The 16,843-nt window shown below is 41.4% G+C and overlaps 2 protein-coding genes across 2 annotated transcripts; both read left to right on the forward strand.

Annotated features, from left to right (window-relative positions):
• The first annotated feature begins 1,198 nt into the window (after positions 1 to 1,198).
• LOC6544179 lies at positions 1,199 to 3,311 on the forward strand. Its single transcript, XM_001972340.3, has 2 exons — positions 1,199 to 1,245; positions 2,290 to 3,311. Exons 1-2 carry the CDS (start codon positions 1,199 to 1,201, stop codon positions 3,239 to 3,241), a joined length of 999 nt encoding a protein of 332 aa, XP_001972376.2. The 3' UTR covers positions 3,242 to 3,311.
• A 1,871-nt stretch (positions 3,312 to 5,182) lies between these two features.
• On the forward strand, positions 5,183 to 5,527 carry LOC113563944. The gene has a single exon (XM_026977772.1). It carries the CDS (start codon positions 5,183 to 5,185, stop codon positions 5,525 to 5,527), a length of 345 nt encoding a protein of 114 aa, XP_026833573.1.
• The last annotated feature ends 11,316 nt before the right edge of the window (positions 5,528 to 16,843 follow it).

Genomic DNA, 16,843 nt, shown 5'->3' on the forward strand with positions numbered 1-16,843 from the left:
ATTGCATTTACCTGATGACGGTTTTCATTTTGGTACCGCCCCTTCTTCAGCTTTCCATCAATTGGTGACAAATTATTCGCGCTGTCATGTGGAACACTTTTCGTGTGTGTGTGCTTTGCATTGGTTTTTGGATTTGGCTTTGGCTTTGGTTTTGGTTTTGGCTTTGGCTTGGATCGACTGAATTTTGGGGTATTTTTGGGGTAGTTTGTTGCCCTCAAAATAAATAAATAGAGGTGAAAGAAAGCGCTGATTAGGTATTATAATTAGTGGTTTGTTGGTTTTAATATTTCCCGTTTATTTGAATGGCATCAATTACCGAGTACAATCAAGAAATTACGATTTTTGTTTTGACTTATGTTTGAAGGGAATCACGATTTCGACGTTGATGTAGACCGAAACCAATTAGCACTTTAAAAAAGGCGACGAGTAATTACTTACTTATTGTAAAGTTTCATTTAAGGCTAGTAATTGTGTTGTTATTCGCTATGCTATGCTTCCATATAAGTTATGTTTAAAATATGACATTCTTTTCCCATTCCTGGTACTCAACCTAATTTAATATGCACCTCCAATCCCAGTTTTTTACACCTAATCCAACTCAACCCTATTCAATTATTAATTTCGATGTCTTGCCCTCTGGTGACCCACAAAGAAGACGTAGAGTTAAGATGGCTTGTAGATAAATAGGTCTACGAACGTGTTCGTCTGGCCCCTCGATATGAGAATTATGGGACACGTTGGTATCGCCAAAATCTAATGCCTAATCCTCGAAATTAATTACCTTCGCTGCACCTTTGCCGCATTTCATTCAGTTGCGGACTGTTCCTATGAAATTAAGCGAATGGAAAAGAAAATTCCGTGTAGCTGGAGGCGATCCTAGTGCCCAGATACGAGTAGCTCTCCAGACACCATACTTATGCCCGTGCACGTTCCATGGTGAGAGCATCAAGATAGTGTGGAAAAAACGTGGAGGCGGAGGCCACTTGACGCTTCCTTCGTGTACACACTGTACTTGCACTGGAAAGAAATGTGTGGGAAAGAGCAGGCACTTCTATTGAATAAAGTACTAATAATAGACTATAGTAAATAAAATAAAGGGAATGCTTAAGGAGCTGCAAGGCTGGATATTTCAAAGTGTTGCGGCTTGCGATACAACCAAGTTTCTGACTGTGCATTCCATTCAGGGGGCACCCCGTCTATGGCTTGGATTATAGATGACCCAGCCATCGTCAACTTCATCGTCATGTAAATTTTTGAAATATAATTGGCCTAATATTTTAGCCTGTCCGTTGTCTGCTGGTAATACCCGGTCCCAGACACGTACTACGAGTGTGGTTCGAGGCCCCTGGGCCACTCGCACTTGGCTGGCTGGGTTACTTGGCCCGAAGGCCCATGGCACTCGTACTGGCACTCATGCTGCAGGCCATGATTTTTATCAGTTTACCTTAGTTTGTGTTTGGCTAACGCACCCAATTTTCCACGGAATATGGGTGTAGCCCTTTGCCAGTTGCCTAATGTGGAAACCTCCTTCCATCCTCGCGTTTCAGCCCAACCCAACCCAGCAAACCAACCGAACCAACCAAACCAACCAAACCGACCAAACCGACCAAACCGACCAAACTAACAAACAGCAAACAGAAAACGACACAATCCGTGCATTAGCCAAACTCAAACTCCGACTCCGACTCCAACTCCATGCCACTTGTTTGCTGAACTTTTGATATTTTCCAACCAACTCCGATAGTTGTCAGTTGGGATCCGCGAACCTTGGCATTTGCCTGGTCTATGGTCGATATATGTATAACTGAATCTGCGGAGCAGGTGCTGCACTGAATACGATCCGCAGCCTGGGAATATTCAATCTAGCCGTTTGGCTGGTCCACCAATGCAAGATTGCATTGACAGAATACGAAAAGTGCAGTTTATATTCAAGAAGGGAACTATTGCTGAATAAATCGATGAATAGTCGAAGTACAAAGTATCGTGCCTGACGGATAATGATCATGACTTTACTAGGATGTGAGCCACATCTTTATTTTGTAAATTGATGAATCAATAAAAGCAGGCGAAACCATCTGTTTTGTTATTATTGCTTAATAGAAAAGTGGCTATATAATTAAGTTGCTTTATTTTAATTCGAGTTTATTAGGCTTCTAATTTAAATAGATGTCTTTCAGAAATATATGCTTTTTATAAACAGAAAGTTTCACTAAGACAGTTGTCCTAATCCAATAAGGTTTATCTTGAGAAATATTTAAGGACAAACATGTAAAATGTTTGTGCCAAAAGGGCGGCTTTGCTTTTTATATCAGAAAACATTCAGTCTTCAAGGAAAATACAGACCCGTTTTCATCGAATCAAAAATACATATTTTCTTTACTTGGTGCTGTTGGCCAAGATGTCCAAGTCGTCGCGTAGTTTCAAGTTGCCTCCAGCCAGCTCCTCTTCCGTGTCCTCGATTTCCGGCAGCGAATCGGGGCATGGATTGGAGAACATGTTGCACATTACAATGGTGCGAACTTCCAAGGCGCAGAATGCAGAGCTCTTCCTGTACGGCGATGGGACCAAAAAATCGAATTCAGATCTACAGAAGAAGGTCAGTGCACCCGATCCGGAAAAGGAGGTGCCAATGGAGCCACCATTTGTTGCACTGGTCAGCAATTTGCCAATGGAGTGCACTGAAGGCGAGTTGCAGAAAGTGTTCACCAGTTTTCCGATCCGTTCTCTGACCATTCCGAAGAAGGGAAAGCGACCCAAGGGATTTGCCTATGTGGAAATGGATTCCCGGGAGGATCTCATTCGTTTGCTGAAAATGGATAAGCTCAAGTGCCGTGGTCGTTGTCTCATGACCAAAGTAAGCCAATTGCCTCCCGAACCACCAAGAAAGGAGGCTGGAGATGGCTATTTCACTAGACGTTCGTGCAGCCAATTTGATATAAACTCTTCCCATTATTCGGCCAGTGTCAGTGATCTCAGTACCATCGATTCGCCAATCTCAGCGGATAAGTCGCCATTCCTTCCGGAAAGTGAGTCGTCCCTTTTCGGCAGGGAGAATCCTATTAAGCGGATACCAAGTAGTACCGAGGAAGTGGAAAGCCGTATGGAACTTCGTCTTCAGAAGCTAGCCGAATTCGAGAATGCTGAATCGGAGAAGGTGGAGAGTGAATGCCAGGATGATCAGGATTCCTTCATGTCCTGGAGCGATGTCCTAGACGAGATTAGAAAATCCGAGGAAATGTAGTTTTTTTTGCAGCTCCATCTCAGCTGAAACCGCATCGTAAAAAATAAATGCAGCATAATTGCATGTTTAAAAATGCAACCAATTTTTTCTCTGTGTTCTCCTGTCTTCTGTAGCAAATGTAATTCAAATGAGCATACAGAAAATTTTCATATGCCGCGTATGAATTATTAACACAATGGGGTTTCGATTAATTTTCCATTGAAAAACCTGAACCTGGGAAACGCGTCCAGTGTGCACAAGAATTATGGACAAAGTGAGCTAATTAACAAAAATGAAATGCTGTTAATGAACGGTGAGGTGTTCATTTGGCCCTTGGCAACAGCTGCAGGTTACCAAAACCGAAATAAAAAGAAAACAATTTATCAACAATATTGACTTAAAGCTGTCAGCTGAATTAAATTAAACTGATTTATTATTGTGGCGACAGTTGGGCGATCGAGCCCGCTGACGTCCAAAATGCGATGGTGACTGTGATTTTGACCCTCCGCCACCCAAAAAGCCAACCTCTTTGGACCAACAAACAAAGCGCCAAAAACAATCCAGTAAGCATACGCTAATTGACCAACTAATTAGCGCATTTAATGGCTGCCATGTATATGTACTTTTTGTTATATGTGGCTAAAATACGGTCACCGAAACAAGAAAGACAGACTTGCTAATGAAATTAACGTAGCGTGGTTAATAGTTTTGCCAAATTTGGAAAATTGTTTTCATTAAATCGCTCTCGGCGTCATCTTTCTCATGCATTATCTTTATTTCTTTATTATTTTTATTTATCTGTTAATTCCCGGTCAGCACTTAATGAGTCGGCCCTTGGAGCCACGATTTTTGCCAGCGGAAAATTACTCATAGCCCCAGACATGGAGACCCTATGGCGATGACTAAGGCGGCTTCATAAAAAGCCTGCCCACTTTGAATCAGCGGGAATGGAAAATTCGGAGTTTGTGCGTAGCTAGAAAACTAGGCTACTAATTAATATGGGAAACATTTTTCATTAGCAGTGATACGGTTCATTTTAGACGGGAAAAATACGAAACTCAAAGAGTTTCTTTTGCTTGGTTAGTTTTACGTTCATACTAAAACATTGTGTGTAAGTTAATAAACTTAAATATCTCGTATACCTTTTATACACTGCTTATAAAAGGAGGGTTGCTTTCCAAGGACTTGGTTCATAATATAAGTTAAGCTCAGACAACTGATAATGTCATATCTGACTTATTTTCAATTCAACTTTATCTAAATTTAAATGATTCTCCGCTTTGGTACTTTTGTTGCTTCAATTCATCGACTAATTGCTTGAGTTCGCTTCAATTAGACTGGCTGTTCTTCTAACAATTCGGCCGGTTGCACATAAAATGTCTGTCGACGGGTTTCTCCCTCTTGGCCCCGTCTATCCTTTATTCTCGCCCTTTTTCTTCTCCTCTCGACCTCTGTCTCTTCTCATTAACTCAACGGTGCGGACAGCCCTTTCAAATTTGGTCAGAAGCGTGGCCAGAACCGCAGTGCCACTCTAAGCTCCATCTTTACACGGAGGAAATTGAGGCAAATGAAGAGGAGGCTTTATGCTAAAACACATGCATATCATATATCTAAATTTATATTTTAAAAAGATTTAATAATATGTGATAAAGTTTTTTAAAATGACATTAAGTGGTTATAATAGTACCTAAATAATATTACCTTAATACATTATAAATACTCTTAATACCTTATTAATACTCTTAATAAATTAAATTGACAGTGAAAAATATGATATATTTAATATATATGTGCACAGGTTTTTTCTCCTTGTGTACATTCAACTACCGGGCCAAAAGCCAGGGGCCACGTCCGGAATGCGGAATGTTCTGGCCATTGCCGTTGCCAATTTCCGGAAAATGGCAATGGGCATCACGAGCAGCAGAAGCGCCGGCCGTTGGCGTAAATTAAAATTAAATTCAAATGGAAAAGTGTCGTCGCCGCGACCTGGACTCTGATCCGCAGTCGGAGGAGGGGACAGCCAGCTGCGGAGTCGGAGTCGGAGTCGGAGGCAGAATCCTGGGCATTGGCCATTCGCACGTCTGTCGGTTTATGCAACATTTTAGCAATTATATTCGCGTCGGGCGACATTACAACGGCAATTACACGCAGGAGCCACAGAACATGCCCGTGGGCGGATGGCCACGGAGTTTGTGGGGTTGTGCCACTCCGTCCGGCATTCTGGCATTATGGCATTCTGGCATTCCGGCTTACTGTCATTTCGGCATTCCGGCGGCCCTGTCATCGGCACGTGGAACGGCAACGTGATCAACTGACGCACGGCTCTGATGGACGACAGTCGTCGCCGCAGAGGGTCCTGTCATTGGCAGACTGGCTAAATGTCTGACTGCCTGAATGGCTGGCTGAATGGGCCGGCGGCCGGTTGACTGACTCGGATGACAGGACATGGAGTGCAGGACAAAAATATTCCAGCTTAATAACTGAAGTGACGGCACTGAGGAGTTCCTTTCGCACAGGGAACAGTTTATATCTTTTAAAAACAAGTTAAACTCCTTTGAATGTGTATTAAGCTTATGTCGTACGTTTTTGTATTCCATTAAGTTTCCATGGACATTCACAGATCATTATAAATGCATTACGAGAAAAACATTGAGCTTATATAAGTAAAAAAGTCGGCGATTAAATGCCACGTAAATGGATACGTTTTATGACATTCTACTTTAATAGTGTATATTAAATAAGATACAATATAATGGTTTGTGATTCTGAAGTTAAACCAGAAACAGTTGGGCAGTCACGTTATTATATAATAAACTAATTTGCGAAACTATTAAATGTGGTAGGGTATACAAGGCAGGGAGACTCAAAAATATTAATTTCGCCCGTTCGGGCGTTTTTCTGTGGGGTTTGAGTAAATGAAATAAAATAAATGAATGGAAGCAATAACCGACCGACATTACATAAAAATCTACTTGGCCAGGACACATAATTTGTGTGTGTGCGACGTGGGCCTATTTAGGTTGGTTGTGCGTGTGTGCCTGTGTGCTTGTGTGCGGAATATGGCCGACACTTCCGTTCGACATGTTGCACATGTTGCTCTCGTTTCCGCTCCGCCCAACTCAACACAGCTCGGCACAACTCACCTCATCTAACCCACCATCTACGCCCACTCTACACGGAGCGAAATATTGCATTGCTTGTATATTTGCTTAATAATTAAATCATGTAAAGTTGCAGGAAACATATTTGTATATTTCAACAAGAACTTACGTTTGCCAGCAGTAACTTAATTGAAATTTTAATATATCTTTATACTAAGTATTGTAAACTTTGGTTCGATGAGTTTCTTTAGCATTAATGCATGACTTGTATGCTCTTAATTCGGGTTTTGTCGAATTTCCCCTATTTCCGCGAGTGTACTTCGACCAACTCATATAAAATACAATATAACCGAGTCGCCATATATTGTTGTTGTCGCTCGGGATGTTCCTGTAGTTGTTATTGTTGGTCACGCATGGTGTTCCTGTCGCTTGCTGTTTTTATTGCCCGGGCTTCCTGCCGTTCGCTTGTTTCATAATTAATATCCTTTCACACATTATTATAACGGAAATGAGTGGGGATATTTTTATTTTATTTCTGCACACACACATATGTGCATGCATACAAACACTTTTTCATTTTATTTTCGCTCGTGTGTGTGCCTGTGTGTGTGTGTGTGTGTATGTCCTGCGGTTGGGCAGCAGGAGCTTGTTAAGCATTTTATGCGTTTGGTTTTTCATAAATTTCATTCCGACACAACCCAAACAAGAAGTGTGTAATTAAAAGCTCATGAAAAGTGATTAAAAAGTGAGTTGCGGCTTCGCTCGGTGTCATATATTAAATGTTTTCGCCCCTTCCCCGCATAAAGTTGTCAAAAGCATAAAAAGCATACAAAAAGTAAAATAAAATATTACAATTTTTCAACCAGCTGATGCTGAGGTCAGCAAAGTCCAGCTTGACTTTAAGTTTGAAACAATATGCAGAGGGATAAGTCTGATCGATAGAATCCTAAAATGTGTTTTCAACTTTTATGAGAACCCGATCGTTTTATAAGGTCTAATTTACATTAGCACTCTGAAGTAATCTGGAAAAGTCAATGCCATCTTGTAAAGCCGTTTATGTGGTTTTCTCATGGATTTCAAACTGGTTATCCCCAATTTCCGTCAATCAAGAAAACAAGCAAAGCGTTTTAACGCGAATTGGGCTCTAACAAATGACCACCAATCAACTAACAGGTTTGAATAGAATTCGGATTTACAAGGGCGACTGATTCTCATTAAAAAAAAGAAGGGATAAAAGTTACATTGAGAAAAAATCGAAGCACCTAACCATACTTTGCTTGTTACCCACTTGGGAATTTCTTAAAGTATCTAGGTTTTTACTTCAGTGAGAGTATATATATATATTTAAAATGTCCAGAAAAGTTGACCAGCTGAAGTGATTGATCCTTTTCCTGCCACTTACCGCAACCGCAACATTTCCTAGAGTTTCCTAGAATTCTCTAGGCTGACTCATACTCTGGGTCCTGTGACGCATTTCGTTGGGTGGGAATGGCTCCTTGGGGCCGGCATTTAATAAGGATTAGCATTTAGGAACATATTTATGGTATGCATAAAGATATTTAAAGTGTCCTGCTGCTGGCAGGCCTTTCGGCCGATAACCGGCTTACACGCATGTCCCCGCCAAGGATGACGCATGACTTAATGCCACGGATTTCTGGTGGGGCAGGCTGGGCTTACGGACTCCGTACTCCGTACTACGGACCACGGACTACGGGCAACGGCAACGGACTACGGGCAACGAGTGCCGGATACGGGAACTATCGCACATGCAGGCACAGTTACACGGACACGAAGCGGAGGGAAGGGAACGCATGAGTGGCATTCCCGCGTCATTTCCATACGCGACCACATCGCCCGATTCGCGTGTTGCGTGCAATTTGCGTGTAATTCTTGAAAATTCTGGAGGAGGTGGTTAAGGAAAATGGATGGCATGGGGTGTTTTCAACTGCAGCAGTGTCCTTTCGCAGTGCGTGTGTGTGTGACAACGCTACGCGCGGCACATAAATCATAAGCAACAACGCAAACTGCGTCGCTGCAAACAAACAGAGGCAGGCAAAAGCTAAAAAAAAGAACTTGCTGAAATGTACTCTTCGACTATCAAATACCTCGCATCCTCCAAAACATAAGGAATTTTAAATTATGCTGCTTGGAAATTATCATTACAGTGTTGAATTATCATTATATGGTCTTACATATTTACCACTATACATTTATGGGAGCAGCAAGTCACAGAGCTGTCCGTGATTCTGTACAGTAAAGTAAATACTCAGAGTATATCCCTTTTACCGCACGAACAAAGGGTATGAAAAAAGGACGCCAAAGTGAATTGCGTAATTTATGCTGCGCAGGACGCGCAAGGAAGTGGCTGAGTGAAGGGGCGGGGTGAGAAGGCAGGAAGGAAGGAAGGAACACGGACGCACTGTGCCAGGGATGACTGTACCACCGGCAGAGCATGCAGTTTTCCACCCAACTGGAACTCCCATCGGGAAAATGGCTATTCGAAGTTTCAGCTGCGACGCAATAAGGAAAACTGCGATTGTCTTTAACTCCAAAGCAACCCTCCTCCTGCACAGAATCCCATCGCTTTGTACTTTCCCCCGGTAATCCAGCTTTGAATTCAATCAAAGGAGGGTGAAAACTGAAGGAAACTGCGCAGTGCGTCGAGGAAACTCCATGTAGAAGCCCTGAGCGGAAAGTTGCCGTGGAAATCCTGAGAAGTTACATATGTTGTGGCTGAGTTCAAGAGATGATCTTTATCGTAAATCCCTTAAAACAACAACCAGTCCTTTAGCAACCTCCAGGTCAACTGGAAAGTCGGCTTATAAAAATTTATTTGATGAGATAAGAAACTTGCAATTACTATAAGTATCTTCTTTCTTGGGCCAAATTTATAAAAAATATTCTTATAATACTACGAGCTTAAAATAACTTCAGCCTCAAGACATTTCTTGATTTTTTTGAATTTCCACAACATCATCACATCAAAAATGTTAAAAGAAAATGCAGTTTTTTAGAGAATTTCACCAGAAATATTTAGAGGTATACCACTTCAAAATCCGATTAAGATAAGTTGAGTTATGGAGTATGGAACTTCAGCCTTAAGACATTTTTTCATTTTTTTGAATTTCTACATCATCACATCAAAAAAATGACAAAAAAATGAAAAAAAAAAAATTTCTAAATTTGAATGCAATTTTTTAGAGAATTTCACCAGAAATATTTAGAGGTATGCCACTTCAAAATCCGATTAGGATAAGTTGAGTTATGGAGTATGGAACTTAAGCCTTAGGACATTTTTTCATTTCACAACATCATCACATCAAAAATAATACAAAAAAATGAAAAAAAAAATAAATTTCTAAATTTAAATGCAGATTTTTAGAGAATTTCGCCAGAAAAATTTAGAGGTATACCACTTCAAAATCCGATTAAGATAAGTAGAGTTATGGAGTATGGAACTTCAGCCTTAAGACACTTTTTCATTTTTTTGAATTTCTTCATCATCACATCAAAAAAATGACAAAAAAATGAAAAAAAAAAAAAATTTCTAAATTTGAATGCAATTTTTTAGAGAATTTCACCAGAAACATTTAGAGGTATGCCACTTCAAAATCCGATTAGGATAAGTTGAGTTATGGAGTATGGAACTTCAGCCTTAAGACATTTTTTCATTTTTTTGAATTTCTACATCATCACATCAAAAAAATGACAAAAAAATGAAAAAAAATAAACTTCTAAATTTGAATGCAGTTTTTTAGAGAATTTCACCAGAAATATTTAGAGGTATACCACTTCAAAATCGGATTAGGATAAGTTGAGTTATGGAGTATGGAACTTCAGCCTTAAGACATTTTTTAATTTTTTTGAATTTCTTCATCATCACATCAAAAAAATGACAAAAAAATGAAAAAAAAAAAATTTCTAAATTTGAATGCAATTTTTTAGAGAATTTCACCAGAAATATTTAGAGGTATACCACTTCAAAATCCGATTAAGATAAGTTGAGTTATGGAGTATGGAACTTAAGCCTTAGGACATTTTTTCATTTCACAACATCATCACATCAAAAATATTACAAAAAAATGAAAAAAAAATAAATTTCTAAATTTGAATGCAGTTTTTTAGAGAATTTCACCAGAAATATTTAGAGGTATACCACTTCAAAATCCGATTAAGATAAGTAGAGTTATGGAGTATGGAACTTCAGCCTTAAGACACTTTTTCATTTTTTTGAATTTCCAACACATCATCACATCAAAAAAATGACAAAAAAAATTTTAAAAAATAAATTTTTAAATTTGAATGCAAATTTGTAGAGAATTGCGCCAGAAACATTTAGAGGTATGCCACTTAAAAATCCGATTAAGATAAGTTGAATTATGGAGTATAGAACTTCAGCCTTGGGGCATTTTTTAATTGTTTTGAATTGGTACAACATTATACATCAGAAATATTACAAAAAAAGGAAGAAAAAAAAAATTTCTAAATTTGAATGCAGATTTTTAGAGAATTTCGCCAGAAACATTTAGAGGTATGCCACTTCACAATCGGATTAAGATAAGTTAAGTTAGGAGTATACTCTGCGAGTAACCGGTATAAAATCCGATAAAATTCATTTAATTTAAGATATAGTACATATATTTGTATATGGTTACAAATATATGTACCTAGATGGAAAAGCTCTTTCTTTTGAAAGTTAAAAGCACCTTAAGTAAGTGCCTTGGCCATGTACTTTGTAACCCACACATTTTCCATTACTTCTTCTCCCCCAGCACAGTCCAATCCAATCCAATCCAATCCGATCCAATAGAGCCCGCCCCTTGGTTGCGTTTTATTTTCACATTTTGCTGGGGTCGCTCTGACACACACAATAGTGACAGGTCGGTCAGTGGAAAATATGAATACCACTTGAGCATGTTAACCCCGAAAGGCGTTTATAAAACTGTCCAAGGCTATTAATATCAAAATTCCGCACACAGAGCAACCGCCTCGGGGCGGCAACTGCGCAGTGTTTTGGTTTCGGTCGGAACGGAGTCAGGCGCAAAAAAAAATAAAATTGAGCAGGACACTGACACGGACACCCAACTAGCAAAGTCCTGGGCAGCCTATCAAGCGCAACGGACGGACGAAAGCGACAAACGGACAAGCGGACAGGCGAACGGACGGACAGATGGATGGACGGACGGACACACGGACACGGACAGGCGGAGCGAGAGAGTGGCATGTTTGGCGTCCATGAGGCGGAAATGAAAGCGCCTGGCAACAGGGCGAATGAGGGAGTCCTCGGTCAGTGGACGGAGGATTATCAACAGGCAAGCACACTCACACACTTGCCCAGATACCTAATAAAAACGGGAAAGAACTCAGTACGAGGTATTTCTGTGGAAGGATACCTATTTTTCTTCCGCCTCAAAGTTATAAAATTAAAATCATACAGTATTGCATTCCCTTGCACCGTTGTTACTAGTTGTGCAATCATATATGCACGACTTTGGTGCTGTTTTAAGACATTTTTGAAGAACTTTTCCAAAAAGGAATACATCCCTTTCGCTTGTGAGTACTGGGTATGAGTATATCCTTGGTCAACTCGGCCACCGGCTGAGGGCAACTCCGTGTTGTCGGGCGGAAGGCTTTGTTGGATGAAGCTAAATGCCGGCCCCTGCCGCCATGTGTCCATTGTTATTTATGATTAAAAGCGCAAGGACTTGCCGGCGGGCGACCACCATTGCGCCCCCACATATTTACATGCGAGCCACCTCCTTTCCGATGCCCGTTTGTGTATGCTAAACATAACGCTGCATGTGTCCATACATGTCCATCACTTAATCACGCCACCACAAACCTTTTTTCTCGCATCGCGCAGGATATACTGCAAACTTTGAGAAAATTATATAGTTGTCCGTACCTGACTACTCTATATCTGTGATTTTGTCCTTATGAGAAGCACCCTTCTAAGCATTCTAAAGATACAAAGACGTTTAACTCTGATCCATGCTTACAAGGGGGCTATGCATAAAAATACAACGTCGATGTGAAATCATTTTTAATGGCCTTTAAAGTAAAAAGTATTCGGACTGTGTCCGAATTTAAATATATAGTGCTTGCCAGTTCATGCCTTGTTAGTGAATCCCTTCTGTGTGAATGTTACCACCTCTGCACGTTTTTAGAAAATCTTTGGGATCTTAACCTAAGCCCGCCTGTCAGCCGAAGCTGCGTCCTTTTCCTGCCCGCCCACTGAGTAATATGCAAATGGGTTAATTTTTATTTACTTTCGTTGGGCATTCCCTTTGCATTTCAAGCGACTCGGTTGGATGATTCACTTTATATATATACATATATATATATGTAAGTTAGGGTCCACATCAACAGAATTTATGATGCAATCACCATACGCATTCCGGTTCTGGTCTCTGGAGCTCGGGAAACAGGACTTGGCAGGTATCCTGCCGCGTATCCTTGGCTTCAAGATTTCCCATTATTATGATCTCTTGCTTCGGCTCCTTTGGTCCTTGTGAGTGTTTTTTATGATGCCTGGAACTCCGCATGTAGAGAGTGTATATAGAGCTGGAGGCCACTTGCCATGATACGATTTCTTACATAATATTATATACCTAATGTTTAACTTAGCTTGTTTATGAATACACTTTGAAACGATCCAAAGCTATGAGTACGGAAACTAGTTGCTCATGTTGTTACAGCGCCTTATTAATTAGGGACTCAGTGATTACCAGGTATCTACCAGTCGTGGCCTTCGATTAGAGGGTTCTTCCCTGTTTGGCTTTACTTTATTTGCAGCAGCAGCAGCAGTTGCCAGGCGGCATCTGGGTTGTCCTGCATGTCCTTCCGCCATTAAGGGTGGTTGTTCCGCCACAGGCGGTTAGTTAGGCTTTGTTCCCTGCCCGCCGCCGAATGGACAAAGCATTTTATTTGAGCTTTTTATTTTGCTCAATTCCCTTTTTTATGCGCCGCATTGCCAACTCCTTTTTCCAGTGTCCTCGTGTGTGTGTGTGAGTGTGTGGCCTTTGTCCTTTGTTTGCGAAATGTGTGTCAGTGCGTCAGTCGGTTGCCAGGCACTTGGTTCGACTATTTCCGGTTTCAATATGCGCACTGCCTTTGCTTTGCCTTTGCCTTTGCCATTGCCATTGTCCTTGCCGAATGGTAATGGTACAGTAGGTACAAGTCCTTCAGCCCGCTTCCTCTTCGAATTCCAGTTCGAGTTCCAGTTCCATAGCCAGTTTTATTATCCCTTTCATTGGCACAAATTAGAAGTGCCCCTTTGCCGCTGGCTACATGTTATTAACTTTTGCTATGCCTTGTCGACTTGTCGACAAAAAGGTGTCAGCGTTGTGGGGTCCTGATTTACGACCACAATATATATACATCGCACTTTGCTGGCATAAATGAATACGTTGGGCCAGGATCGGTCCCCGTCACTACCCTGTCTCCACCCATCAAATTGACAGCTGGTGAATGAGTCCTTGCGATGACTTCAATCATGAGAATACGAAATTCAAATGTGTAATGAGCTGGAAAACTACTTTGTGCCGTACTCAGGCACCATATGAATAAGAGGTAATATTTTCAGAATAACAAAAAGCTGAAAAACAAAAGACACGGGTAACTTTCCTGTGGGGCGAGATCTTTTATTTGTTGTTTTTCCCGAAAGCATCAAACCAGTTGGGGTAATGGAACTTGAGATGTTCCAGTAACTTGACAAGAAGATCGGTTTGGATAATTATGTGCCTGCAAGGCAGAATGTTTCGAATGTTTCTTTGTTACGAAGGTTGATAAATTAATCTTCGGCTTCTAAAAAAGTAAAATTTAGGATTTGGAAAGGGAAATAATATTATTTAATTACTTCAGACTTCGGTAACCCACCTATATGCCATTCGCAAGATCTTTTGATGCATATGATTACCGCGAGAAATTCATATTGCTCCGAATTCGATAGAAAATAATAATATGGAGCCAATAGACCGGTGATAATTCCCGCTTTCTTTGAGTCAATTCATGCTGATCGAATGAGAAACAGAATGAGCAAAAAATCAGAATGGAAAATCAGTCAACTAGACAAGATCACTTAATCAGCTGGTTGCAAAGAGATTGGAAATTGTGCAGAGCGATGCATTAGATGAGGCTCCAAATTGGAGCACATCGATCGATCCATCGATCGATCCACCGATTCGTGGATCCAATCTCTGTGCCACAGCGATTTCATGCACGACAGCCTGCGATCGCAGTGCGATGAAAAGAAATCATTGAGCTGGGGATCCCGATCTCTGGTTTGGGGATCGCAGTTGATTGCCTCGCCAGCTCCGCTGTCCACGTATCCCTCACCCTGCCCTCCGGTTCCTCGGATGGTGGGGCAATTGCCGGCATGCCATCAATTAAAGTAATTTAAAGGAATCAGTAACGAAGGCAGCCGCAGCCGCAGCAGCAGCAGCAGAAGCAACTTTGTAGATAAAGCGCGAACCGGCTAAAGAACCAATGCCCGTAACTAGATCCATAAGCTGAAAATCAATCAGGCGGAAAGTCAGACGGTCCGAGGGAACAACAACTACAATGTAAAACACAGAGCGGTACGGTGAGCGGCGTAAAAAGAAGCCTATTAGAAGACAAGCGGCGGCCCAAGGCGAAAACAACAACTGGCAGTCAGCAATCGAGAAAAACAGCAACGAAACTTCAAATTGGATGAACTAGAAAGAAAAAACAGTAGCCACGAAATCGATTGAAGAGCTAAAGACTTGGCGATTGGAGCGCTCCAGCTCGAGCTCGAGTTTGGCTCGATTTCGATGACGGGTGACGAAGATGTTGTTGATGATGATGATGATGGGCGATGACGGTGCACAGTGGCTCAAATAATGCAAGCAGAAGGAGCTGGGTTTTCAGATACAAGGAAAGTACATAGAAAAATAATAATCCCACGACTTAGCTAGATTAGACATAAGCAACATCATTTTTTGCTCCAAGCTTCACATTCTTCATCCCAAATTAGGCAAATTTTTAATACATTTTCCAAATAGACTGGAGCCACAGTGCGTGATGACGAAGGTTTGGCTCGCAAGGCATTTACTTAACAATAGCTGCAGCACTGGTGAAGAAAAAAAACAAGAGCAAAAGTCATCATTAACAAACAGTAGCCGAAGAAAGAAAGAGTCGGGTCAGAAAAGTGGTTTGGTTTTCGGTTTTCGGTTTTGGGTTTTGGGTATTGGAGATTGGGTCTATGGTCTGAGGTCCGAGGTCTTCAGACCTGACTACGAATCAATAGACAGACACGATTAGAGTGGATAAGCGTGTCTGTCTGCTATAAAAGTGTAATATCTGTAACTCATTAATGACAGCAATTTTGGGCAACTGCCGATACAGGGCCTTATGGTATAGGCCACGGCATAGATACACACTGCGGCTCAGCTGGACCCGAAATTATTATGCTAAACTGCGAGTGTAAATCCGTGGGCAGAAACACAAAGCCAGCGACTTAAAGGGGACACAACTCTCGCTGGAGACCGACTGGTTCCAATCAACTGCCACTTAACTAAATGACTCTGCGTCTTGAAGGCAGTCGAAGGTGAAGACGAACTCGAAGAGCCGGACAAAAGACCAGACCAGACCAGACGGAAACCCAAGACCCAGGGACTGGAGAACCGAATTGGGGGCCTGAGTCTGGCCAAGTCAAAATCGGAAAGAACTTGTGTCCCGGTGTGAGTGCTCAACGATTTTATCACGAATGACTGATGAATATGCCATTAAAGATATACGAGTTCGAGTACGTCCATGGGTATGAGTATGAGCCCTCGATGCTCGATTCTTGACTCTCAATTCTTGAATCTCGAATCCATACTCCTCAGACACCGACGGATAAATGACCAGCTGACCGAATTGAAACTGATGTGTTATTGGTTCTCGCTCGTTTCTGTTGCGGCTCCGTAATTGCGGACCCCGTGGGGTTTTCGAAGGCACTGTGCAATGGAAATCTCTTCAATCTGTTGGAGCAACCCGTCCCGATTTGTGATTGCGCTGCTTTCAGTGCTGCTTGTGTCGTGCAAGGCGAGGTTGTTTGCTTTGGCCCAACCGCAGGCAGGCACAGTGAAAACAACGTATAGGGGAAACTAGCGTCCATCCAGGGAAAAGGAAAATAACCCAAGGGGAAGTTATAGAAATCGATTCGCTCCTAAGAGGCACAGTCAATAAGAGACGCACTTACGTTAAACGAACTGCAGCACCATATTATATATTATTCTAAGTCTTAACACATTTTTACGAATAATATTTTATAAAATGCATTAGTTGGTTTGTTATGCATCAGATACAATTTTAAGAAATAATATACTTTTCAAAGTCTTATTTTTAATTTAGACCTTTTCACTGACGCTTTTTGGAGCAGCGCACCGCATCTGCATCTGCATCCGAATCCGAATACGCTCGTAAATCACTCGAAAAGTGAACTCAATATCGGGGCAGCCGCAGGCGGCCTCACCCTTCGGTCAGTTTATGATTGCTACTCTAATCACAGCCCACTTCG

This window comes from Drosophila erecta, unplaced genomic scaffold (genome assembly GCF_003286155.1).
Source record: "Drosophila erecta strain 14021-0224.00,06,07 unplaced genomic scaffold, DereRS2 tig00000021-arrow-pilon, whole genome shotgun sequence".
Classification (NCBI taxonomy): domain Eukaryota; kingdom Metazoa; phylum Arthropoda; class Insecta; order Diptera; family Drosophilidae; genus Drosophila; species Drosophila erecta.